Raw genomic sequence first — 25,532 nt, forward strand, 5'->3', positions numbered from 1 at the left:
AAAAAAAAGGAGTGAATAAGGAAAAGAATGTATGAATGAATCAGTGCGGGGGTGTTTGTAGGATTTCGTACTTAAGATTAAAGTTGTAGGGTATAGGAACCGCAATAGGGCCTGCTACTTAGTTGCTTAAGGATGGGAAAGAAAGGAAACGAAAAGAAGAAAGGAAGAAAAAAAAAAAAAACGAGAAGGAAAAAGTGAGGGAGTGTAGGATTTCCTACTTAGGTTGTAAGGTTTCACAGTAAAGGTTAAGATTCCCGGTTATAAGGACAACAATATGGCCTGCTACTTAGCTGTTTCATGTTGTAAGGACAACAATGTGGTGGCCTCTTATTTAGCTGTTTCAGGGTGTAAGAACAGCAATATGGCCTCGTGTTTAGCTGTTTCAGGGTATAAGAACAAGAATGTGGCCTGGTATTAAGCTGTTTTAGGGATGAGTTATGCATCTAAGGTGTGTATACAAAAAAAAGAAAAAAAAAAAAAAAAAAGGAACGTGAACGTATCAGTGAGTGTGTGTGGCATTTCGCATTTAGGGTGTGAGAGTTCCGCACCTAGGATATAAGTTCCGGTTTTAGGGTGTGTGTACGATTTCGCATTTTAGGTTGTGTGTGTAGGATTTTTCATTTTAGGGGTGTATGTGCAGGATTTCGCATTTTAGGGTTGTGTGTGTAGGATTTCGCATTTTAGGGGTGTGTATGTGTAGGATTTCGCATTTTAGGGTGTGTGTGTAGGATTTCACATTTAAGGCTGTGTGTGTGTAGGATTTCACATTTAAGGCTGTGTGTGTGTGGGATTTCGCATTTTAGGGGTGTGTGTGTAGGATTTCGCATTTAAGGGGTTTATCTGTGTAGGATTTCCCATTTAGGGATATGTGTAGGATTTCGCATTTTAGGGGTGTGTATGTTGGATTTGGCATTTTAGTGTTTGAAGTAGTAATTACTGTTGGGTGTGAAGAAAAATTTTGGACCCCTATTAAGGAAAAATATTCTCCCTTTTTTTTTCTTTTTTTTTTGTTTAGTACTTTGGAATGCTTTGCAAGACAAGAAAACGTCACAGAAGAGCACATCAAGTACGTGGTCCCTCCTTAAAACAGCAGATTGTTGACCATGTGGACCAACCTGGTCCACGTGAATATACCTTAGTGAAGGAACGCAAACCTCCTTCAACGCCTATAAAAAGGAGGAAAAGACGGGGCGTTCGTCATCGTCCTGGTCGTCGTGGTGCACGTCGCCGCATGATTATTGATATTCATTTAGAAGTCTTAGACGAATATCAAAAGGGGGACACCAAACTGGTTCAGGAGGAATTCCTTGCCATTCTTGTTCAAGAATTTATGGGAAGCGTATTCATAAAAGAAGAGAAGGCTCCTAAGGAATGTGTTCCTAAGGAAGGAGTTCCTGAGGAACAGGTTCCAAGTTCAGATTCCGGGTTTAGGGAAAAAGACTCTGTTCCTGCGGAAAGTGTTCCTAAGGAACAACTTTCTGAAGTTGATGTTCCTAAGGAACAGGTTCCAAGTTTAGATTCCGGGTTTAGGGAGAAACACTTTTTTCCTAAGGAAAGTGTTCCAAAGGAAGTTGTTCGTAAGGAACAGGTTCCAAGTTCAGCTTCCGCATTTAGGGAGGAAGACTTTCTTCCTAAGGACGAAGTTCCTAAGGAACAGGTTCTAAGTTCGGATTCCGGGATTAGAGAGGAAGACTTTGTTCCTAAGGACGAAGTTCCTAAGGAACAGGTTCTAAGTTCGGATTCCGGGATTAGAGAGGAAGACTTTGTTCCTAAGGACGAAGTTCCTAAGGAACAGGTTCTAAGTTCAGATTCCTGGTTTAGGATTGATGTTCCTGAGGAACAGGTTCCATGTGCAGATTCCGGGTTTAGGGTTTAGGGTGTAAGTAAATATATTTTTTTTTTTTTTTTTCGTTTTGTGTATTAAATTGTTTACATGTTCATGTGTAATCACAGTATAAGTGGAAGTGAAAAAAAAAAATTTTCATCCGCACTTTATTTTGATTTGTTTCGTAAAATTTTTTTTTTATTGAAAGATCCAAAATGTTAAATTTTTTTGTGACAAATTTTTATATTTGTAATTTTTTTTTGTTTTTTAAAATTCATGAATATTTCTTTGAAAATATCAGCAACTTTTTCCTTTTTCCGCGCCCCTTTCTGGTAGTATTCTTTCCTTTTGATCTTATTCAAATACAGGAAAGGAAGCGAAAAGAAAAAATATGAAGAAAAGGAATAAAAAAAAAATAAAGAAAAAAAAAAAGAAGAAAAGGAAGAAAAGAAATTATAAACATAAAAATTTTTGTAACAAAATGAATAAGCATTTGAATCTTCAATAAAAAAGTTTGCAAACAGCTAACAATAAAATATTAAAAGTTTGCCAAGAGATCAAAATGAAGTGCAAAAAATTTTTTCTAATATAATTTGATTGCACATTAGAATGAATACATTAGTACAATGAAAAGAAAAAGGAAAGAAAAAGAAATAAAGGAAAACAGGAAAATGTCAAAATGTCATTTCGCTCCTTACGTTGTATAGACTGCGCAGTTATTTATATTCCTTCCGAAAGGGGGGGATAGACATTATATTCATTCAATATATTACATCACATGTTTTGATAACCTACCATTCCGTGACCCCGTGTATTATTTGTTCTTCCCTCTGTAGACTGTCTTGTAGACGGTCTTGTATATGTGGCAGTAGAGGAACGTACAGTGGAATTATCCATTAAACTTTCTGTTGCCGAACCCAATATGGAATCGTTCTCTGTTAGAGTATCAAGGTCATTCCCCACTGATCTTCTCTTTCTGGCGCTTCTTCTTCCTTCTCCATTAGAATGGTTACCAAACCAAAAAGACCATGGTTTATACTGAAGGGTTAAAAGGGGAAAGGGTTAAACGAGGTAGGGTATTAAGATGGAAGGGGTTAAAAGGAAAGAGTCTAAGGAGGAGAAAGGAAAGGATGGATCTAAGGGGGAGGAGGGAAGGAAGGTTGTTATGGGTGATAGTTTTGTTGTTGTTAGTGGTAGGTGGTTGATGGAAGGAAGGTTGTTAAGGGTGGAAGGAAGTTGGTCTTAGGGGTGGTAGGTGGAAGGAAGGTTGTTAGGGTGGTGGTAGGTGGAAGGAAGGTTGTTAGGGGTGGTAGGTGGAAGGAAGGTTGTTAGGGGTGGTAGGTGGAAGGAAGGTTGTTAGGGGTGGTAGGTGGAAGGAAGGTTGTTAGGGGTGGTATGTGGAAGGAAGGTTGTTAGGATGGTGGTAGGTAGGTTGTTAAGTGGTAGGGGTGGTTGGTGGAAGGAAGATTGTTAGGGGTGGTAGGTGGAAGGAAGGTTGTTAGGTTGTAGGGTGGAAAGAAAGGATGGAAGGAAAGAAGTGTCTAAGGAAGGAAGGAGGTCTGAAGGAAGTGTATATTAGTTATACTGTTAATAATTTAGTTCTTATTTTTTTATTGTTACTATTATTACATACTTTGTATAGGAGGAATGGTGCAACCGTTAGTCCGAGTGTGCCAAGGATGGAGGAGATGGAAGCAGTAGTTTTAGCTGCAGTTAAGTCTGCTTCTCTTATTGTGGAAGAATCGGATTTCTGTGGTGCAGGGGAACATGCCTTTTCCACTTCTTTTACTATAACTGTTGGTTCAGGTTTTGGTTCACACTTCAATTTTAATAGCTTAACCGTATCACAATATAGGTCGTACTTACTGTTGAATTCTTGACAATATTTATTATGTTCCGGTCCCTTCTCTGCTTCACAATCTTTCTCTACAGCAGTACATGCTTCATGAAATCCCTGTAGATAATCCCACCATTTTCCCGTACAACTGGTTTTACCTTTCTGCAACACCTTCGTTGCGGTTTCATAATCATAGGAAAGTTCGAATACTTTTTTCCTGTGATTGAAAATATTTTGGTCAATCTGTTCACAAAGAACTTCACATTTCTGATCCTTATACGCATCATTTATTAATGTACAGATAAATCTTACGATGCCCCTGATTTGGGCATTCATGGGACTCTTATATAATATATTTAATACCCAATTATACAGGAAAGTACAGGGTACATTATTGAGCGGATCTGTATGTCCTTCATACATTTCGTACACATAGCCCATTGCCTTTTCAATTTTATCTTTATAACTATTCATACTGTGATCTGAACCTAGAACGGTCTTTATACCTTGCGCGCAATCATTTTTGCATTTTTGTTTTTTCCCTTTTTCGTTTTCAAATTTCTCATAGTATTCCGTCCATGAGGGTAATTGCTTTAAAAGTTCCTCCTGCAAGTATGTAGTTGGCAAAAAAGTTGAATAGGTGTATGTGTAAGTTTTTTCTATATATATATGTATTTTCCTTCCTTTTCTTTCCCCCTTCTGAAATATTCCTCCTTACATCTACTGTGTCTGTTACCATGGTTCATATATATGTGCATCTATATGTGTGTATAATGTGAGTTTATATTAAACTTTTCTATATATTCGAAAAAAAGTAAGGAAGAAATATGAAGATTGTGCCAGCCTTATGCTTCTAAATACAAAATTTCTCTTATGTGAAAACCATACTACACTTTTGTTAATTCTCGAATAGTAGTAGTAGTAGTTATAGCACATTACACATACATTCATATGTGTACGTATACGTATCAGTATCACTGCATATATATATATGTACTTATATATATACCGATATATGTATATATATTTTATATATATATATGTATAATGCACATACACATATAAACAACTATATATGTTGGAATGACAAAGTACAGGCAACAAAGTGAAGTGAAAAAAGAAGTCAAAAAAAAAAAAAAAAAAAGAGGAGGAGGGAGGATGAAACATACACCTCCTTTTTTTTTTTTTTTACACACAACGTTCTTTTATTTATGTATTCACTGTACTACCATATTGTATGGTGTGTTGTTGTGCATAGTTCTTCAATGAACATGGTACCACTATTATTTACATACACCGGTTATTAACTATATATAAGAATGCAATTCTTCTCCCCTTTTATAATGAGCATTTCATCATGTGATATTAGTAAATATTTCTTTGTTATTAAGAAAAATCATTAAGAAAATTGTTAACGTAGATATATATTGTACACAGTTCATCCATATGTGCAGGCAGAGCATATTCTTTCCCCTTTCCCTTCTTCCCTCACCATATGTATACATATGCACATATATGTATTCATATGTAATAGGTAGAGTGTGTAAACTTATAGAAGTAAATAAAAATTACATAATAAAAGGAATTACGTGAGTTATTTATGTGAATAGGAAGGGAGATGTACACATACATTTCTATATAATAACACATTTTTTTACACCATACACCCATTTATTTTATTCATGACTTCTTAGTAGTAATAAAAGTTCCTTCTTCTTTTCTTTTCTTTTTTCTTTTTTTCTTTTCTTTTCTTCTTCCGTACTTAATTATGATATACAAACAGTTGATCCATATGGGGGAAGAAGATGTGCACATATTATGTATACTATTTGAGCTCCCCTTCTTCCTCTTCCGGGTGCACATTATATACTTTTTGCACATGTTAATGTGTTCCAACGCGTATGATGGACTTCTTTTTTTTTTTTTTAAGAACACTCAGTAATAATAAATTCTTTTTACTTTTTTTCTTCTTTCTCTTTTGACAAATACACCATGAACAACAACCATTTGTATGAATGAATATATGCACATTATGCACTATTTGAACTAACCTTCACTCCTCGTTCCCTTACCTTTGAATTCATGTTATACTTCTACATAGTAATGTATCCTCTGTTTTGTTTTGTTTTGTTTTGTTTTTTTCCTTTTTAACTTCACTATTCCCATACATTTATTCCTATATTTACCTTAATTAAATGTACATATAATTATCTTATATATATTTGTATAATGTATAATCATTGTTCCTTGAAAAGTTTTGAGCAGTGTGTGTGGTGTAAGGAAGAGTGAAAAATTTAATATTCCCAATTCATTTTCATAATTATAGAACGAACAGCATTCTCACATGTTTATTATGAATACATATATATATAGGAAGGAACAACACACATTTCTTATAACATAAATTCACATTATATATATATATATAACAGAAGAAAAATATACACATATAAATCATGTCAGCAGGGGTAAGGGAAGAACTTTAAGTTGTTCTTATGCCCGTTTAAAATGTTCACAAACACATTGTGTACGGCAAACTTCGATGTGCATATTATAATAAAATCATAGCTAACCACATAGGAACATGTACACTTACATATTTACCCTTTCTGCCTGCCAATAATTATTCACATTTATAGGACCCACTTTTAAAGCAATTACCCTCATGGACGGAATACTATGATAAATTCGAAAATGGGGGAGGGAGCACCACAGTAAACTGTACAACAGAAAATGGTTGCAGCACAGAAGCGGACAGTTATAAATTGGGAACGAGGAGTCTCGGGCAGTATCTGTATCCAACTCAAAAAGCATTGGCCTATATATATAAAGAATACAGGCAAAAAGAAGAAAAATCAACCCAAAATGTGGCACCAGCCGAATGTACCGCACGCCACTTCTTTTATTATTGGATAAGGGATGAATTATCTAAGAGTGCAGGGACACGTGGAGATTTCCAAGGTATGATAAGTACTATTTGCAGAGAAATAAGAAAACCCGGTAACTCAAGACAAGAGTGTGAAATTCCCTGTGAAAATCTTAAGAAAGAAAATTTCAACAGTCAGAAAATATTATTTAATTTCCTTCATGATCATTATATTATACGAATTCTGTTAGAGAATAGTGGGCGTGGGGGTATTGAGAAATGTAAAAAATACATAGAGAATGTCAAAAGAGCAAAGGAAGAAATTGAAACACGTTGTACGCACGAGGCCGAAAAAAGTAAGGATGAATTCTGTAAAAATTTTTGGAATGGTCATATAGTTGGCATTCAGGCGAAACTCTCAAAATTGCAATCTACATTAGAAACTGCACAAAATGAAATAAAGCAGGAAGCGAATCAAGCACAAGCAGCAACCTCTACAGCAGTGAACAAGGCAGTGGACGAAGCCGTTCGTTCTGCCACCACCACAGCAAGCATTTCTTCCATAATTGGCACGCTCGGATTTACTGTTGCTCCATTCCTCCTATATAAGGTATACATACAACTAAAATTATAATTAAAAGTGAAATAATATAAGTAATATTATTTCATCCCTTACAACCTTCCTTCCACCCTACATCCTAACAACCTTCCTTCCACCTACCACCACCCTAACAACTTTCCTTCCATTCTAACACCACCCTAACAACCCACCTACCACCCAACAACCCTTCCTTCCACCTAAGACCCCTAACAACCCACCTATCACCACCATAACAACCGACCTACCACCACCATAACAACCGACCTACCACCACCATAACAACCGACCTACCACCACCATAACAACCGACCTACCACCACCATAACAACCGACCTACCACCACCATAACAACCGACCTACCACCACCCTAACAACTTTCCCTTCCTTCGACTCATATCAGTCCTTCTTTCCACCCCTAACACAACCTTTCCTTCCCTTCAGTATAAACCATGGTCTTCTTGGTTTGGTAACAATTTTTCTGGAGGTGGAAGAAGAAGCACAAGAAGGAGAAGATCAGTTGGAGGTGATATTGACGGTTTAACAGAAACTTCTACTATAGGTCCAACAACAGAGGATGATTCAACAGTATATGTTGTAACATCTGCCAGAAAGGGAAGAACAAATACTCCAGGTCGCCAGAATATAGGTTATCAGAACATGTAAGACTTGGATGGGGAAGGGAATGAAAGGGGAATGTTTCTTCCCTGCGTGAACATAAATAAGTGCGATGTTCATACAATGTAAAGAAGCAAGGGGACCTTTTCTTTGTTTTTTCTTCCTTTCCTTTTTCTTTTTTTCTTTTATTTTCCTTCCTTTTATTTTTTTTTCTTTTCTTTCTTATTTTTCTTATTTCTTTTTTTTTCTTTTTTTTCTTTTTTTTTTTTTTCCTTCTTTTTTCTTCTTTTTAAATATATAAATAAGCATACGTTTTTGCAAACTGTGATTGCCCATTGCGGAACGCTTTTTTTAAGAACATCCGCCATCATGAAAACGAATAATTATGCTCCGAAATGTACACACATTGTGCAAAATTGATTGAGCATATAAATTTACACGCCCTTTTTGAGAGAAATATACACACTTGGGCGATACACCACAAGTGGAACAATTGCATGGCTGGGAAATTAGTACCCCTGGGGGAGGAAAAAGGGATTCCGTAAAGCGTTCACCTTTTACATCACTTGCACAAAAGTACGCAGAGCACTTTTACACGTTGCGTCCTTTTGCAAATAGGAAAAAATGCATTTTTCTTCTCTTCGTTCGAAACCAGCGAATAGTATGGCATAGCTATTGATTCGTTCCACCTTGTGTGTGGGGTTAATACTACATTCCCGAAGGAAAAAGAAAAAACTTAATATATAAGGACCACCGCCCCCGGCTTTTCCTTTCGTCCTTTTGCAATCCCCATTTTGTCTTCGCTTAAAAGGTGCAAATCATTTTGGAGCGTTCAAAATTTGCGCTTACGCAATAGGAAAAAAAAAAAAAAAAATTTCCGGAAAGGGTGTGCGGTATTCGCAATATGGCGATGTATTTTTCGAATTTTTTTTTCTTTATTCCCACCCCCCCTGCGCACATTCGAATTGACACATATAGGTAAGGCGCTTGTTTATACTTTTGGGTAATGAGCCATGTGGCTAAGGAAAAAAAAAAAGTGGCAATAAGTGGCACTGCAAAAAAGAATAGATTATATTGAATGAGAAGGAAGCCAATTTTGTATTATATGTGTGGAAGAGACCAATTCGAAGGAGATAGCACCATTCGTCTGTTTTTTTGGTTTTTCCTTTTATTGCATGGCACGTGAAGTATCCTTTTTGGCACTGCCACTACTGACACAGTCTAGATGCGTGCCAATCGGTTCACCGCATATTGTCCACTAGGAGAGGAGGCTTTGCATTTTCCCCACCAATCATTGGTTCGTTCCTTTTGGGAAATTCCCGCAACACGGGAGGTACCTTACTTCGGGTAGGTTAACACACTGCATGAGCTCATCCGCGCAAGGAAGATGAAAAAACTTACACACACATGAGGGGGGCACAATAAAAAAAAAAAACGCCTGAACAGTGTTCATATAAATATATTTCATTTTATTTTTTTCCCTGCAAAACGTACAGTATGCAGATCGGGGAACGACCACAGCTGCGTCGCGACAGAAGGTAAAACACTTGCATGCAGTGAGCAGTTCCCTCTCCAACGCGTTCTTCCGGAAGGTAAAAAAAATAGTCACCCAGACGTACGTATCTCAGGGGAGCCACAGGGGGCACGCTTCTTCAAGAGGGGAAAAAAGGCGCACAGGGAAATTTACAACAATTGGTGCATGTGTGAGGAAAAGAATAAATTGCACTTCCAGAAATACACGCGCACGAAAGGGCAAGATTCCAAATTGGAGGAGGAACCTGACATACCGCTTTGACTGCTTCATCCTGGAGACGAATTTTGGCACCCCCCTACACATAAGGTAGAGAAATGCTGGGAATACAGGAAGGACGGGCATTCTTCAATGCCGCAAGGAACCCCAACAGCAGACCAGAGAACAACATTCGCATTGAGGACAACCTACCCAGTCTGAACGAAGTGTACAATTATTTCCAGGACTTTCTCTCGAGGTATTCATCCAACACACTGAAAGAAGGAAACTTGAAGAGAACGCTTTTCGAAAATGTGAAAAATAATAATTTCACCCTCGATTTGAAATTGGATGATATATACAAACAACAGACGGTTTTTGAAAATAACGAAATAAGTGCAACTCCCATTTCGGAGAGGAAGATGAAAAAGCCCGAAAATTACTCTGCCATTTTGGCTAGAGCGCTTTCGGAAAGACCGCTAACATACTTGCCTACTGTTGAGCGAGTGTGCTACGAAGTGTGCGAAACGGCCAACATATTAAATGACGAAGATGAGCACTTAAATTATATTCAAATTAATTTGTTGAATACATTCATTAGGCCTACACCGATTAGAGGTCTCCTAGCAGCTACTCAGGAAAGGTTTGTGGTGGTCCCGGGAATTATTGTACAGGCAAGTAAGCCACAACATAAGATGAGGAAAATTACACTTCAGTGCAGATATTGTGATCATAAAATGTCTATTGATGTTCCGCTATGGAAAGATAAACCGCAGTTGCCACCCTATTGTAGATACTCCTCCACTATGAAGTCTTCCATGGGTGTTGCAAACCCGATGGATAATCAGTTAGGATGCAATGGAGTTTTAGAACCATATGTCATTCTGCCGAATGAGTGCACATTTGTTGACATACAATCTTTGAAGATGCAAGAATTACCAGAGGCAGTCCCAACAGGAGATATGCCAAGACATTTACAATTAAATGCAACAAGATATTTATGTGAAAAAATGATTCCTGGAGATCGAGTCTACGTTCATGGGGTTCTCACTTCATATAATCCAAACCCTAAACCTACAAGAGCAGATGGAACCAACTTTTCCTACCTACACGTTTTAGGCTTTCAAAAATATGACGACATGACAGGAAACGACTTAAACTTTGACGTAGAGGAAAGAAATGAATTAACTCTACTGGCAGCTGAACATGATATTCATGAAAAAATATTTAAGTCCATAGCACCAGAACTTTACGGAATGGACGAGGTAAAAAAAGCTTGTGCGTGTTTACTCTTTGGAGGTACTAGAAAACGAATTGGAGAGGAGACAAAAATTCGGGGAGACATCAACATGCTGATGCTTGGAGATCCCTCAGTTGCCAAGTCGCAAATTTTAAAATTCGTAAATCGATGTGCCCCTGTTTCTGTTTATACATCTGGAAAGGGTAGCAGTGCAGCAGGATTAACTGCAGCTGTTATGAGAGACAGTCAGGGGGTTTTCTCTCTAGAAGGTGGAGCCATGGTTCTGGCTGACGGAGGAGTTGTCTGTATTGATGAGTTTGATAAAATGAGAGATGATGATGTGGTGGCTATACACGAAGCTATGGAACAGCAAACCATATCCATTTCGAAAGCAGGAATTACTACCATGCTGAATAGTAGATGTTCTGTCATTGCTGCAGCCAATCCGTCCTTTGGGTCATATGATGATTCGCAAGACACCACAGATCAACACGACTTTAAGACCACCATTTTGTCCAGATTTGATATCATATTTTTATTACGTAATAAACAGGACATTGAAAAGGATACTCTCCTCTGCAACCATATTGTCGCCTTGCATGCATCAAAGCATAAGTCCCAAGAGGGGGAAATTCCTCTCTCAAAATTGACTAGATTTATTCAGTACGCCAAGAAGGAAATCGCCCCTTTGTTGTCCAAGGAGGCTAGGGACTCGTTGCGAAATTTCTACGTGCAAACAAGAGCGGAATACCGAGGCGACAGACGCTCCGTCACGAAGAAAATTCCCATCACCTTGCGTCAGCTCGAATCGCTCATTCGGTTGGCGGAGAGGTTAGACAGCATTCATGAGAGCATCCCCTGGATGCGTACTTCCCTGTGTGTTTGTTCATCCTCCATTTGCATCTTCCCCTTGATCAATGCGTGCCATATGTTGCGCGCTTCTGCTTTTTTGAGAGATGGTTCATCATAATGAACCCCCCGCCCTGCAGCTTTGCCAAAATGGAGCTTTCCCAGTTCGCCACGGAGAAGCACGTGCAGATGTCCATCGACCTCTTCTCAGCATCCACCGCCGAAACGGCGAAGCAATGCCTCATTTTCGAGACCATGTCCCCGTTGGAGCAGAAGGCCGTGAAGGTTTGCGCGAACGACCACATATGTGCCGTGCACATTTGAACGTATGCAATGTTACGAACCGTTCCCGATATCATGTGAAACAACTTTCCTTTTTCCGTACCCCTTTCAGCAAGCGGAGGATGCCATCCTGGGACGACTCGGAAAAGGGCAGAGGGCCTCACGGGTGAATTTATTCAGGGAGCTGCAGCTAAGAGGATTCGACCGATCGGCTTTATCCAAGTAATGAAAGCGGAATGGGGTTAAATGCCAAGCGATGGCATAGTCACACACATGCATATATACATATACATGTACGTACACATGAGCATCCCCCGCGGAGAAACTCCACCCCGTTACGTCCTTTTTTTAACTGCGCAGGGCCCTGGCTATCCTGATCAAGAAGGGGGAACTCCAGGAAAGAGGAGACCGTTCCGTCAGACGCTGTTAAATGAGAAAGCATTCCCCCACTTGGCAATCTACGCGCATGCCAAGGTGCCGCGCGGGTTATTTTTTCTGTTCACCTTTCGTCACGCCCACCATACATGCTACATGTTGCACATGGCACATACTGCTTACCGCACATATATGCATCGCCCCCCATGTATATATCCCCATTTTTAATTGCCATTTTGAAAAACTGAACATTTTTCTACAATCCCTTTTATACCCCCCAAGAAGTGTACACTTTTTTTGCCCTCCTTTTTGAAAAAAAAAAAAAAAATTTCCTTTTCCTCAATTGTGAATTAAGAAGGTGAAAAAAACATCACGCTGGAAGGTATACCTTTTTTCCCTGCACAACAGGGTTACACGTCAGACTTTATGTACGTTGTTCCGACTGGGCAAGTAAATGGCATGGAGGATTGTTGGTACGTAGGCTTGATTAAAATTCTGCACACGGGACGAATGAGATAACACCGCCCCATGGGGCATTTCTACCTACGAAGCTAAATTCCGGGGACGTCACTTCCCCCCCTTTGGCAGTACCTATGATGTACTTTTTGCCGGGCGAATGGAAAGGAGGCCCCGTTCCCACCATCTTATGAGGCGTGACTCCTTTTATAACGTTTTCCGTACTTTTGGCATGCACTGCGGGGCCAACTGTACGTCCTTCCATGTGCACTTACTCACGGGAGGACGCGCGCATATAAATGCTCGCTCGAATTTGCACACTTGTTTGGTCTTCACCAAATGGGTATGCAACTTTAGCGGTCGAGCTTTGTCCTCTAGGGGCTGCTAATAATGGCGCATTAAATTTTGTTATGGCCAGAGTTTGCGGCATGGCGTTTTTACTATGTATAGTAACATTTGGTGACATTACGGAGGTTATCCCCCGTGGGTAGCATTCTGAGGGGTGAGGAAGCTAAGTAAGGCACGTACAAGTATACCTACACAGATGTACGTACATGTAAAGGAACATAATATATTTACGCGTGTATGGCTGACCCACAGTTGTATTTTTAAAGTTGCGTATATGTAATGACTAGTGCACACGGACAAGCGAAGCAAACGCGTTGGCACACAAGGGGAAGAAATATGGAAGGAAAAAAAAAAAAAAAAAAGGGAAAGAGGAACAAAAGAAAGGGGAAAAAGGCAAACTCCGATTTCCACTTACGCGCGACCGCCCCATTTGCATGTTATGGGCAAAAAAAAAAGAAAAACCACAGTACGCATCCGTGCGGAAAGGATAAAATTATACAACATAAATATATACATATAATTTTTATACATGGATATATTTTATATATTGCATAATATTTTATATATATATATCTTTTTTGCATATGTATATATGCACAAATAAATATACACTACACTTCCCCATTTTGGCCCCATTGAAAATGGAAAAAAAAAAAAAAAAAAAAAAAAAAAATTGATGGAAAAGGAAAGAAGCGAAATCAACACGTGAAGAAATAAAAAAAAAAAGTACTTTCATTTTTTATACCGTTTTTTTTGCATCCATTTCGATTTCACAAAAAATTTCTTCCCCCCTTTTACTTTTTTTTTTTTTTTGTTTTTACGCTCACGTTTTAAAAACAATTTAACTTCCCCTCAAAGCAGTGAAACAGAAATAAAGAACACTTTTTTTTATACAATATATATCAGCAAACATATGTAACTGTAAAGGAAATCAATTTTAGCAAGTTAAAAAAATTTATGTTAAAATTGCAGTACTGCCAAAATTGAAAGGAAGAGGAAAACTTCAGATTGCCGTGCTTTGCGCGAACATATTGTGTTTATATACCGCTTTGTTAAAACAAATCACTTAAAGTATTTTTTTTCTTTTTCCTTCCCTGCGCGTGTTCGGGATTCCAGCACATATATATAAATATACATACGTACTGTATACATAAATATATATCCCCCAGAGCGGGCATCGCTTTCCTCAAAAAGTAAAACTTTTTTACGCCGCCGCGAGCTTCCCTCACAAACACAAGATTTCTAGGTCATTTCACCAAAATGCAGATCTTTGTGAAAACTTTAACAGGTAAGGAGGCTTGTTGACCGGCGCCGCAGGTCGGTATGCCCAATATATGCGCTTTTGCATGTGAATTGGTATGCCGATTGGCATGCATATTGGAGTGTAGTGCCTATTTCCATACATTCCTTTTGCTCATATTTCGTGAACTTGCACGTTACCTTTTTTTTTTTCCCCTCCTAATATGCTCCTACCCCTCTGCACTGTGATGCTTATCAACATGCACAGATTAAGGGCGTCGTATTAGGGAATACGTTAATGTGTGCATTTAGTGGTTGCTTTTTTCATGTGCAACATTGTGAGCATTAGTGAAAGTACTAACTGTTGCTTATCCCATTCTATGCTTACCCGTTGGGAGGGTTACCATGTGTATATGTAATGCATGCAATTGCGTATGTGCATGAAGAATGTAAACATGGAATTATTTTTTAGTCTAACTAGCCATTTTTGCGTATGTTTTTTTATTCTAACTAGCTATTTTTGCGTATGTTTTTTTATTTTAACTAGCCAATTTTGCTATTTTTTTTTATTCTAGCTAGCCATTTTTCCTATATCTTTTTTTTTTTTTTTTTTTATTTCAGGAAAAACCATCACTTTGGACGTGGAGTCATCCGACACAATTGAAAATGTGAAGGCTAAAATTCAGGACAAAGAGGGAATCCCACCTGACCAACAGAGACTTATTTTTGCTGGCAAGCAATTAGAGGATGGAAGAACCTTGTCTGACTACAACATCCAAAAGGAATCCACCTTACACTTGGTGTTACGTTTACGAGGTGGTATGCAAATTTTCGTGAAGACTCTAACGGGAAAGACTATCACTTTGGACGTGGAGTCATCCGACACGATTGAAAATGTGAAGGCCAAAATTCAGGACAAAGAGGGAATCCCACCTGACCAACAGAGACTCATTTTTGCTGGCAAACAATTGGAAGATGGAAGAACCTTGTCTGACTACAACATCCAAAAGGAATCTACATTACACTTAGTACTACGTCTCAGAGGTGGTATGCAAATTTTCGTGAAAACCCTAACGGGAAAGACTATCACTTTGGATGTGGAGTCATCTGACACAATTGAAAATGTGAAGGCTAAAATTCAGGACAAAGAGGGAATCCCCCCTGATCAGCAAAGACTCATTTTTGCTGGCAAACAATTAGAGGATGGAAGAACCTTGTCTGACTACAACATCCAAAAGGAATCCACGTTACACTTGGTCTTACGTTTACGAGGTGGTATGCAAATTTTCGTGAAGACCCTAACGGGAAAGACCATCACTTTGGACGTGGAGTCATCCGACACGATTGAAAATGTAAAAGCGAAAATTCAGGACAAAGAGGGAATCCCACCTGACCAACAGAGACTTATTTTTGCTGGCAAACAATTGGAAGATGGAAGAACCTTGTCTGACTATAACATCCAAAAGGAATCCACCTTACACTTAGTACTACGTCTGAGAGGTGGTTTTTAATTTCCTTTTTTCTTTTTTTTTACCCCATTTTACGTACATGTCCGTATGTATAACGACATATCTTGTTCTTTTTTTATTTTCCCCTTTTTTTACGTCCTATTTAACATATAAATGTAATTACACCAATTATCTAACTTAATTAAAATTTTTTTATAAAAAAAAATTACAAGGCTTGTGTTGTGTGCACATACAGTACTATGCATTCCAATTTTTTTTAGAAAAAACGCTGGCCTGTGTTTATATACATATATGTATATATATATGTATATATGTGCACTTTTTTTTGGCTCGTGTTTTTAAATTATCTATAGTTTTTCACCCCCGTCTGTTTTTACTGTTATGTAGTGCCGATAACCTTATCTTTACAATATATATCTTTTAAAGTAAATTTTGATTATATTCTTTTTTCCTTTTTTTTTTTTTTTTACCGCTTTTTTTTTTTTGATTTTAAGGAAAAGAATATGAGCCAAATGTACTTTAAACTTTAATAAGGGCGCACACGCCGCATGCATATACGTGTGTGTGTATGCACAGGTGTGTGGACGCTATTGTATGCCTTCTATGTACGTAAAGGCGTGTAAGCCTATATAAGTTACTGTTGTTAAAGCATAGTGTAAAATTTGTGCAATCCGAATTTAAAGCGATGGTATAGCTGGAGAGGTATGTGTGGTACGCCGTTGGGAATTGTCCATCGGCGAAGGGGCTACCTGGGGATGCTGTAAAACGGGAAGGACTGGGCCAACAGCTACAATTGGCGCTCCTTCCCCCCATTGACAATAATAACTTGTTAAAAGGGATTAGCAAAATTCGATGCGAGTTGGTACGGCATAGTAAGAGTGGCAGTGATCGGAACAGAAGAGGTTGGTTTTTTTTTTTTTTTTTAAAGCAAATTTTACTTCAAAAGAGGACCAGATTTTATAAGAATTACTAAGGATAAAAATTTTATACAAAATTAACAAAAAAAAAAAAAAAAAATATATGAATTTACATGAATATATGTAAAGAACTCGGAATTGTGTGTGCGTTTTTCTTTTTCTTTTTTTTTCTTCTTAAAGAGGCACGTGGTTACTAGGCGTGAAAGCCAGCTGTGTGTGCGCTCCTATACGGAAATGCACACATAGGTATTACATAAGGCGTACAAGCGACGGGCTGGATGGGTACACAGGGCGACCATGCCAGGGAAAGGATCGAATCCGCATTAAAAAAAAAAGGCATGTATACAAATGGGGGAGTAGGTACTTATGTCGTGCAAACGAGTATGGGGAGTGCGTGGTTCACGCAGTACTTACATATGCATACTATTGCACACATATTATGCATATATGAACAATGCCCAACTGAGATAGTGACATCATGCTATGGCAAGAAAGTCGTCCGCCCTGGTACGTGCACGACGGGATGCGCGCTGTGCTCCAAATGGGTGCTGCTTTGTGAGCAGGACGCATGCCCGTGCAAGTGCGCCGGGTAAAAATAAAATAAAAAATAAATATTACGCAATAACCAATTAGTAATAGGTATATAAACGGCTAAACGGTCTAACAATGCATGTATAATGAATACGAAAACTGTGCCGAACAGCGGCGCGATGTTGTTCATAACGCAAACAAATTGATAACTGGGAAAAAAAATAAAAAAAAAAAAAAATCGGCCGAGTGGTTGTTCCACCGTTGCGTCACCTGGTAACTGCCCTCTGTCACATTACTTCTTCACCGACATGTACCTCCTGCGGTAGATGACCTTCGGCACGATCTCATCCAGCAGCATGTTGAGGAGTGCCCATGAAATGCCCAAGAGGTATTGCCACCAGAGCAAGCAAGTGGTGTTCAGAACGGAGGTAATTCCCGGAATGCACGTGGACAAGAATGTCAAAGTGGCCGAAATGCTACAAGCCAGATGCATCCACATATTTCTATTAAAGACTTTGTAAAAGGGTTCCCAACTTCGAACAGTATACGCTCTCAACATTTCACACCATACGGCAGAAATAAATGCCATGGTTCTACCTCTTTTTGACCCCTTAGAAGCAACGTCTTCAAAATTCTTGCGAAACACTCCAGGGGGAAGATTGTCATCCTTTGCGTTAACAGAAATATTTTCCTTCGGTTTACACCATCCATATTCATCTGTTTCTAAATCACCTGGACAACCATTCTGCATTATGGTTCGTATATCTGGATGTATTTCTATCGATTCAGGACTTATATTCTCTACTTTCCCTTTTGCAGCTCCCCAAAAAGTAACTGTTTTTTTCTTCTCAGGGTGCCAGAAATTCACGTTGGTGATCCAACCAACATACTCTGGGGACACCCTATATTCATAGGTACTGCAAAAGTATTTGAACTCATGTTTGATGTCTGCATCTGAAGCATCTGGGAAGCTAACGGTTCGGCAGGAACTATGTATATCATTTAAGGTATAACTGCCCGTGCAGATGTAGAGAGAAAATGCTAATGACAGGAGGACACATAACGCTTCGAAAATTGTATGCGGGATGATTCCATAGAACCACCACTTTTTGGTCATTATGGGTTGCTTCTTTGGTCTGGGAGGTGTTTTCATATTATCGCGGTTGGGTGGCTCCCTCGATAGGGCTACTGCTGGACATCCATCTGTCATTAAATTCAAGAATAAGATTTGAAGTGCTTCCAATGGGAAGGGCATCTGTGCTGCGATAGCGATGGAAAGGTAAAGTATCTCTCCAATGTTCGTACCCAGCAAGAAGCAAACAAATTTCTGTATATTAGAAAAGATAGTTCTTCCTACATCTATGGCGCTAACAACTGTACAGAAATTGTCATCAATTAGAATCATTTCAGATGCACCTTTGGCTACCTCCGTTCCGTTTATTCCCATGGCGACTCCTATATCTGCTGCTTTTAAAGCTGGTGCGTCGTTCACCCCATCTCCTGTCATGGCGACTAGGTAGCCTTTTCTCTTCAGGGAATTTACGATGGTGATTTTGTCCTCCGGTTGGGCTCTTGAGTATATCAGTATTTTATCTGTGAATGCATCTAGTTGGTCATCCGGTAGTACTGGTTCGTTCGGGTTCTTGTTAATGTGCAGCTCGGAGCATTCGATGGCTTGGGCGTCTGCCTGGTCTGTTTGGTCTGTCTGCTCCTCCCCTATCAAACCGATGAGCTTTCCAATCGCAATGGCCGTCGGTTTCTGATCCCCCGTGATCATAATGACTTTCACTTGAGCATCTCTACATGTCTGGATGGCTTCCTTCACTCCGGGTCTGGGTGGGTCGAACGCGGCAACATATCCCAGAGGGATGAATCCGCTATCCTCATCGGTGGTGACAAATTTCAGTCGCTCATCAGCATCGTCCAAACTTTTCAATAAAGTTATGTGTTCAGTGGTTAACGGTTTAATGCAAACGGCGAGGACTCTCAAGGCCTTCTGCGATAGTTCCAGATTCTTTTGGGCTAATATTTCCTTCTCATTTTCGCTAATTTTGTCATTCCAACAGATTTGCGGTCCCTTGGGAGATTCCTCCAAAAGGTGCGTGCTTCTATCCAGTAGCTTATCCGGGGCACCCTTGATGAGAGCAACGTGGGTGAACATCTTCCCTGGTCTCTGCAAATGAATATACTCAAACATGTTTTCCTTCTTCAATTTATAAAAGGTGATTTTCATTTTTCTGGAGGAGTTAAAGGTAACTTCTAAATCGTCCAATCGTGTGTACTCCTTGACGTACGATTGTTGGCTGTCGTTAGTGAGGAAATTATACCCAACCTTCGCTGCAGCTACTACTATAGGTCCTTCACTCATGTTTCCATGAATTGTCCATTTAGACGTCTTAGGATCCCTCGCCAGTGTAGTATCGTACGAGTTGAGATAAGCAGCAAACATGAGAGACCTCGTTTTCTTCACATCTATGGAATCATTTTTTGGATTTCCATAATTGTACAAAATGGAATCATAAGATGTGCCTTGATTCTTCGCGATGACAATTTTTTTTTTTAATTCATTTGTTAATTTGCTAGAATCGAATAATCCACCATAAGGCTCGAACCCTTTCGTAGGATAAAAGTCAAACGTTTTCGTCAGCTTATTATTCTTATCACTTAGACTTGAGTTCTTTGCAAACGTTACGGCGTTAATGGCTGTCATTTTTCCTTCAGTGAGTGTTCCCGTTTTGTCTGAGCAGATGACGGAGCAGCATCCTAGCGTTTCTACAGCTGGTAACTTACGCACATTCGCATTCTTTCGAACCATATCCTTAGCCCCAGCAGAAAGGGTTATCGTAACAACCATTGGTAATCCTTCTGGAACGGATGAAACTGCAAAACCCACTCCAATTATAATTATTACAAGAATGGGATCCTTATCGGCATGTGCTGGATCTCTATAATTAATCAGTACAGCCAACGCTATGATAAACACCAAAACGATGATGGCAATAAGACCTATGAGTCCTCCCAGTTTGTTTAATGCTACTTGTAGGGGAGTCAATTTGCTTCCCTTACTTGACCTTTTCAACTGAGAGGCTATTTTCCCTACCTGGGTATTTAACCCCGTGGCAATAACTATCCCTTTACCTGAACCGTTCGTGACAGATGTGGTGGCGAAACATAAGTTGGTCGCAAAAGGGGTGGTGTAATCAACTGGTGTTAAGGTCTTCTTTATATCTTCCGATTCTCCTGTTAGAAGACTTTCATTTGTTTTCAGTTCGATCACTTCAGTTAATCTTAAGTCTGCTGAGATGGAGTCCCCTGTGCTGATCACGACGACGTCACCAACCACTACTTCTCTCGAGGGAATAACAATTTTATTCCCATTTCGTAAAACCGTACATTGGGGGGATGCCATTTCTGCTAACTTTGCGATAGCGTCACCTGAGGACTTTTCCATATATGTAGCTAGACAGGCATTCAGCGTAACTATACTGATGATGGCAACTCCTTCTACAATTTCATTCAGGATTAAACTGGCCAGAGCAGCAACGAGGAGTAGCATCACCACAGGGCTGTAATACTGCGATAGAAAAATCAACCATATTGGTGTTGCGTCATCCTTTTCGATGTAATTCTCTCCATATTTTTCTCTGTTTATTTTTACTTGCTCTGTTGTTAGGCCTGAATTCAGGTCCTGCAGATCGAACTCCTTGCACAGGTTTTCAATACTCTCCGTCGCGTCGTGGTTGTACCCGGCTGGGATGTTCGCTTCATCGTTCAGTTTTGTTAACTCCGTTGACTTCAACATTTCTACCTTTGGTTTTACCGCTTCTACATTTGGCTTTACCGCTTCTACAATTGGCTTTACCACTTCTACGTTTTCCTTTACCGGCTCCTCCTTTGGTTTCACCGCCTGTATCTTTGGCTTGTGCTCCCGCTTTGTCTGCTGCCCATCCTCCCCCTTCGTCTGGTCTGAACCTTTTGGACTATCCTTCTGTCCAATGGCAGCCCCCGCAGCAGGCGCGGAGGCCTTTTTGCGAGAGCTGCTCATTCCATCTTTTTCTTTTTTTTTTTGATTGTGGATTCCTTCCTTTGGCTCCGTGCTGTTTGAATCGTTTTGTGTACTCTTGGGATTCATAACTTTTTAGGAAAACACGCAAAGTGGAAAAAAAGCGGAAAAAAGAAATAAATAACCCTTAAAAATATTACTTATTATTATTTTTTATTCCCTTGAGCAAGTGTTGCCAGAACGTTGACTACAATGGGATCCCCACACACTGGTTCTTGGGTCTTCTTCACTTCCCCAATAGCACTGCGTGGGTGGTGTGAGTGTTCCAGGGGGGCAAGATTTTTTTCCACTCCTTCACACAAATTTGTTTTTCACTTTATAACGCGGACTTGTTTACAGTATAATACACTCTCCTACGCACGTTATGTAGGAATAGAGCAACAATGAGAAATGAAGAAAGGGTTACGAAGAACGTATTACTTAAGAACGTGCTATGAAGAACGTGTTAAGAAGAATGCCCTACTATATGCATACAAAATTAGTACAAATGTTGAGGGAAGTACAACTACGTTAGGATAAGCTAAATGGGTGGGAAAATATATATATAAAAAAAAAAAACACAAAAGAGTTTTTTACTTATTTTTATTCAAAGGCGTATTTTCTCCTTGCATACATGCAAAGAATATACCTCTGCTAAATATAGTGTCACGTGAAAAATTAACTAGGAGCATATAACACAAACAAGTAAATTTATATGCATACACTATTATACTCTGCTATTTTTAACATACACTCCTTTTTTAATTCCTTGGCCGGAAAAAAAAAAAAACGAACGAACAACGAATTTTTTTCTTCCTTTTTGTCGTTAAAAAAAATAAAATAATTCCAAAGGGCCATCCATATATTTAATTGCTTCATATGCACAATGTATCATATCCGCTATGCGTGGTATATACAAAATAATATGGCAAGTAGAAATAATCAAAATAAACGAGCGATAGCGAAAATGGGATGGCGGGCCATACATATTATTTAAAGCACGTGGGTATATATATATACCTCTCGTGCATTTGCGTGAATTTTATTTTTTTCTTTCCTGGAGAGGAAAAGAGGTGTTGTATCGCCGTTTGCCACTTTTCAAAAGATTGGATATTACAAATTTTTTAAAATAATGTATTCGTGCTTTGCGGCGAGTTGTAGAAAAGTCTGCTTGCAAGGAGAACTCTACGTGAGCGCCGAGAGTTAAGGCGGTGCACTAGCGGGTACGCCTAGGAGGTGAAACAAAGAAGCACACCTTGTGGGAGCTACACCAAAGTGTAACATAACGGTAGGGGCGGTTTAGCCCCGCCGTCGCCTGGGATGTTAAGCACTCATCCTTCTTGACCTCTACCGCCCACGCTGCATGCATATGCACACGTGCGGCAGGTTCCCCCCCTTTCTTATTTTGCCTAAGCTACTTAAACGGACGCAACAGTGGTGGAAGAAAAAAAAAAAAAAAAAACTACGCCCTGCTGTTCGCACTTCCCTGGGAATTTCCCCTTTACCATACCTTCCTTAGCAACTTGGCTCATCATCGCCCTTTCTTTTTGCAATAAGCTTCATTTCAAAATGGGAAGAGCAGTGTGGCAAAAGGGGAAAAGAAGTGTACGTTGCCATCCCGCGATGGGCTTACCCAGCAAATGCCATAGAAGCCCAGTTAAAAGAACCCAGTTGGTTAAAACAACGTACGGCGTAATCTCGACACAGGGAGCAGCGCGCAAGGGTGACATGTGAGGCAAAAAAAATGCATTTCTTTTTAAGGCCCGAGGTAGTAGCCAATGTATTTATAGTTTTTCTTTGCTGTGGTTAAGCGAGGTACTGAATCTTCATGCGCATGAACTCGCATGAAAATTCCGCACGCACATGCCAAGCAAGTTCACCTATGTATGCTTATATATCTATACGTTATTATGCTGGGCATTCCAATTTTTGCAGTTACCACTCCTCGTGTATGCTTAACCGAACATGGGGTCAAATACACATGTACACCATTTTTACAAAAAAAAAGAAAAAAAAAAAAAAAAAAGAGCACATGACACGAGGTTAAGCAAACGAATAGCAAAAATGTAAAAAAGAAGGATTTCATTTTTAATGGTAACACATCATATAACCGCTTGGAAGCAGCTTTTACTTACGTTCCCCGGCATAAAATTGGTTCACATTTTGCAGCTAAAAAGGAGTCCCCCCTTTTTGCGGTACATTCAATGTGTGGATGTACCATGATAAAGGGGGGCGAAGGAAAACTGTTTTTTTTTTTAAAGCGCATTTGAAAATATCGCTTATATGTATACATTAGGTGTTGGTGTGGGAGAGAATACACACCGGTAGAGGGGCAATAGTAACTTGCCTTTTCTCATTGAGGGAGCAAACAACTACCACCATCACGAGCACCAGATGGAGAAGAAAAAGGAGCCTATTCATCCATCTTGAACTACAATTAACTCTGCTACCTTTTTTTTTTTTTTTCTTTTACAATAATTCGGTTATGTTCTTCTCAATTTCAAGGGGATAAGTTCTTGGGGAAAAATAACTGACTACGTTTCCGTTCCTATTAACTAAGAATTTTCCAAAGTTCCAGCCGATGTTTTCTAGCTGTCCATTCGTGTCGTGCATCTAGTGGGGGGGATAGGTAAAAAAAAAAAAAAAGTGTACGTGCAAGTTCATATTATTGTACACATTGCATTTGCCATGTGAACCAACTGGAAAGTGTCCTATTTTTCCTGTCCGTTCGGAGAAACAAAATATGTGCAGCACGGCGCGACAAACATTTCGGGTTGACCCAGCATATAAAAATGCGATCATCATTACTGTGCGATAATTGCACGTGTGGAGGCACATTTAGTAAAAATCACCTACCGAGTCACAGTTTGCCTTCAAAAATTTGAACAGCTCATGTGTGTTTTCCCCATTGACTTCAATGGGGGCGAAGAAGTTATATTTGATCTTGTTTTTATCGTTGAATGAGGAAATGTCGCACGTGTTGGAGAATTCCTGGTATAGGAACTGGCTAGTGGGGAAGGCCAAAATCTGAAAAAAGGGGGGAGCGGCGGACAGGGATATTATAACGGAGGGGACAATAACAATGTGGGGAAAAACGACAAACTGGAAAACCCCTTCCTATAGTGAGCAGCTGCTAATTGGATAATTGCGGGCGCGTTCAAAAAGGGGGAGGTTTCACAGCAGGTGAAAAGTGGCCCCTTTCATTTGCTCCAATTGCGAACCTCTAATCCCTGCTCGTTGAATCGATCGTGCAGCTCGTTAAGCTGATCCACATGCTTCCGCGTTAAGCCGCACTTGGACGCTGAGTTAACAATCAGCAAAACCTTGTTCTTGTAAGTAGACATTGGCACAGTTGTTCCATCCAGCTTCTTCACATGGTAGTCATAAATGGAGGGACGCAAGTCCCCTTTCGAAACTGTTATTTTTTTGAAGAAGCTAAACATGCTGGCAGAGTTTCTTCGTAAAATTAGCAACACGACGAATAGCTTTAAAAATAGGAAGAGTTTCATCTTGGGAAGGAGTTCACGAAAATGCTTTTGCTTTTTTGTATGGCCGATTTTTCGTGCAGCGCAAAGTAATTTTTGTTTTGTGTTTTTTTTTTAAGGTAGCGGGGGGGGGAAGGAAGCCTTCCTCGCATGGTATTATTTTGCTCGATTATGCTGTTCAGCTTTAGAGCTATTTTGCTTCTTTACTACTGCTACTGCTATTATCATTTTTTTTTTTTTTTTTTTTTTTTTTGCTGACTTGTTGTTCATGCAAAATTTCGCAACTTATCTAACTGAAAAAAAAAAACCTTCACGGGCGTGCACAGACTGGCCGTGATTTTCTCGCCCCACGGAGAATGCCCCATGCTATACATTATGGCTCCTTTTTTTGTTCTCTCCACACAATTCGCACATACAGCGTGGAAATAAGAATTCAGGGAAATCCCGTTAATGACGCGATGTGAAAATAATGGGCGGGTTAAAGCAAAAAGAAAACAAATTGCAAGTTTAGCCACAAAACGGGGGGGGCTGCATAATTTATTTGTATTCTGCAAATAAGCAACCTTTTTTGGGAGATTGTTCTTAAGAGGGCAGAGACTCAGTCGTTCTTCGTGCTTATTATCCTATCAGAAAGACTTTTTTCTTTTTCTCTTTTTTTTGGGAAGCAAAACGCCGATTTTTTTTTTTTTTCCTCAGTTTGCCCCACAAAGGGGAAAAGATAAACGATCAAATGAGCCTCTACACTCAGGAACCACCAATTTGTGGATGCCTCACGATGAAAAAATTATAAACGAGAATTAAGTTTACTTGATATGTGAATTTAATT

At 39.4% G+C, this 25,532-nt stretch overlaps 5 protein-coding genes across 5 annotated transcripts; 2 read left to right on the top strand and 3 right to left on the bottom strand.

The window, feature by feature from the left end:
• Positions 1 to 1,231: 1,231 nt before the first annotated feature.
• Positions 1,232 to 1,876, top strand: PCOAH_00007470 (SICA antigen; the record flags this gene model as incomplete). The annotated part of the gene is made up of 1 exon (XM_020057557.1): positions 1,232 to 1,876. One exon carries the CDS (start codon positions 1,232 to 1,234, stop codon positions 1,874 to 1,876), a length of 645 nt encoding a protein of 214 aa, XP_019913274.1.
• Positions 1,877 to 2,599: 723 nt separating this feature from the next.
• Positions 2,600 to 4,401, bottom strand: PCOAH_00007480 (KIR protein; the record flags this gene model as incomplete). The annotated part of the gene is made up of 3 exons (XM_020057558.1): positions 2,600 to 2,863; positions 3,411 to 4,268; positions 4,381 to 4,401. 3 exons carry the CDS (start codon positions 4,399 to 4,401, stop codon positions 2,600 to 2,602), a joined length of 1,143 nt encoding a protein of 380 aa, XP_019913010.1.
• A 5,191-nt stretch (positions 4,402 to 9,592) lies between these two features.
• On the top strand, positions 9,593 to 12,274 carry PCOAH_00007490 (Uncharacterized protein; the record flags this gene model as incomplete). Its single annotated transcript, XM_020057559.1, has 4 exons — positions 9,593 to 11,544; positions 11,703 to 11,847; positions 11,957 to 12,066; positions 12,205 to 12,274. The coding sequence occupies 4 exons, from the start codon at positions 9,593 to 9,595 to the stop codon at positions 12,272 to 12,274; spliced, it is 2,277 nt and encodes a 758-aa protein (XP_019913260.1).
• Positions 12,275 to 17,471: 5,197 nt separating this feature from the next.
• PCOAH_00007500 (P-type ATPase) lies at positions 17,472 to 21,311 on the bottom strand (the record flags this gene model as incomplete). Its single annotated transcript, XM_020057560.1, has 1 exon — positions 17,472 to 21,311. The coding sequence occupies one exon, from the start codon at positions 21,309 to 21,311 to the stop codon at positions 17,472 to 17,474; it is 3,840 nt and encodes a 1,279-aa protein (XP_019913082.1).
• Positions 21,312 to 23,690: 2,379 nt separating this feature from the next.
• PCOAH_00007510 (Glutathione peroxidase) lies at positions 23,691 to 24,937 on the bottom strand (the record flags this gene model as incomplete). The annotated part of the gene is made up of 3 exons (XM_020057561.1): positions 23,691 to 23,834; positions 24,078 to 24,248; positions 24,443 to 24,937. The coding sequence occupies 3 exons, from the start codon at positions 24,728 to 24,730 to the stop codon at positions 23,691 to 23,693; spliced, it is 603 nt and encodes a 200-aa protein (XP_019913334.1).
• Between the last annotated feature and the right edge of the window lie 595 nt (positions 24,938 to 25,532).

This window comes from Plasmodium coatneyi, chromosome 4, assembly GCF_001680005.1.
Source record: "Plasmodium coatneyi strain Hackeri chromosome 4, complete sequence".
NCBI classification, from domain to species: Eukaryota; Apicomplexa; class Aconoidasida; order Haemosporida; family Plasmodiidae; genus Plasmodium; species Plasmodium coatneyi.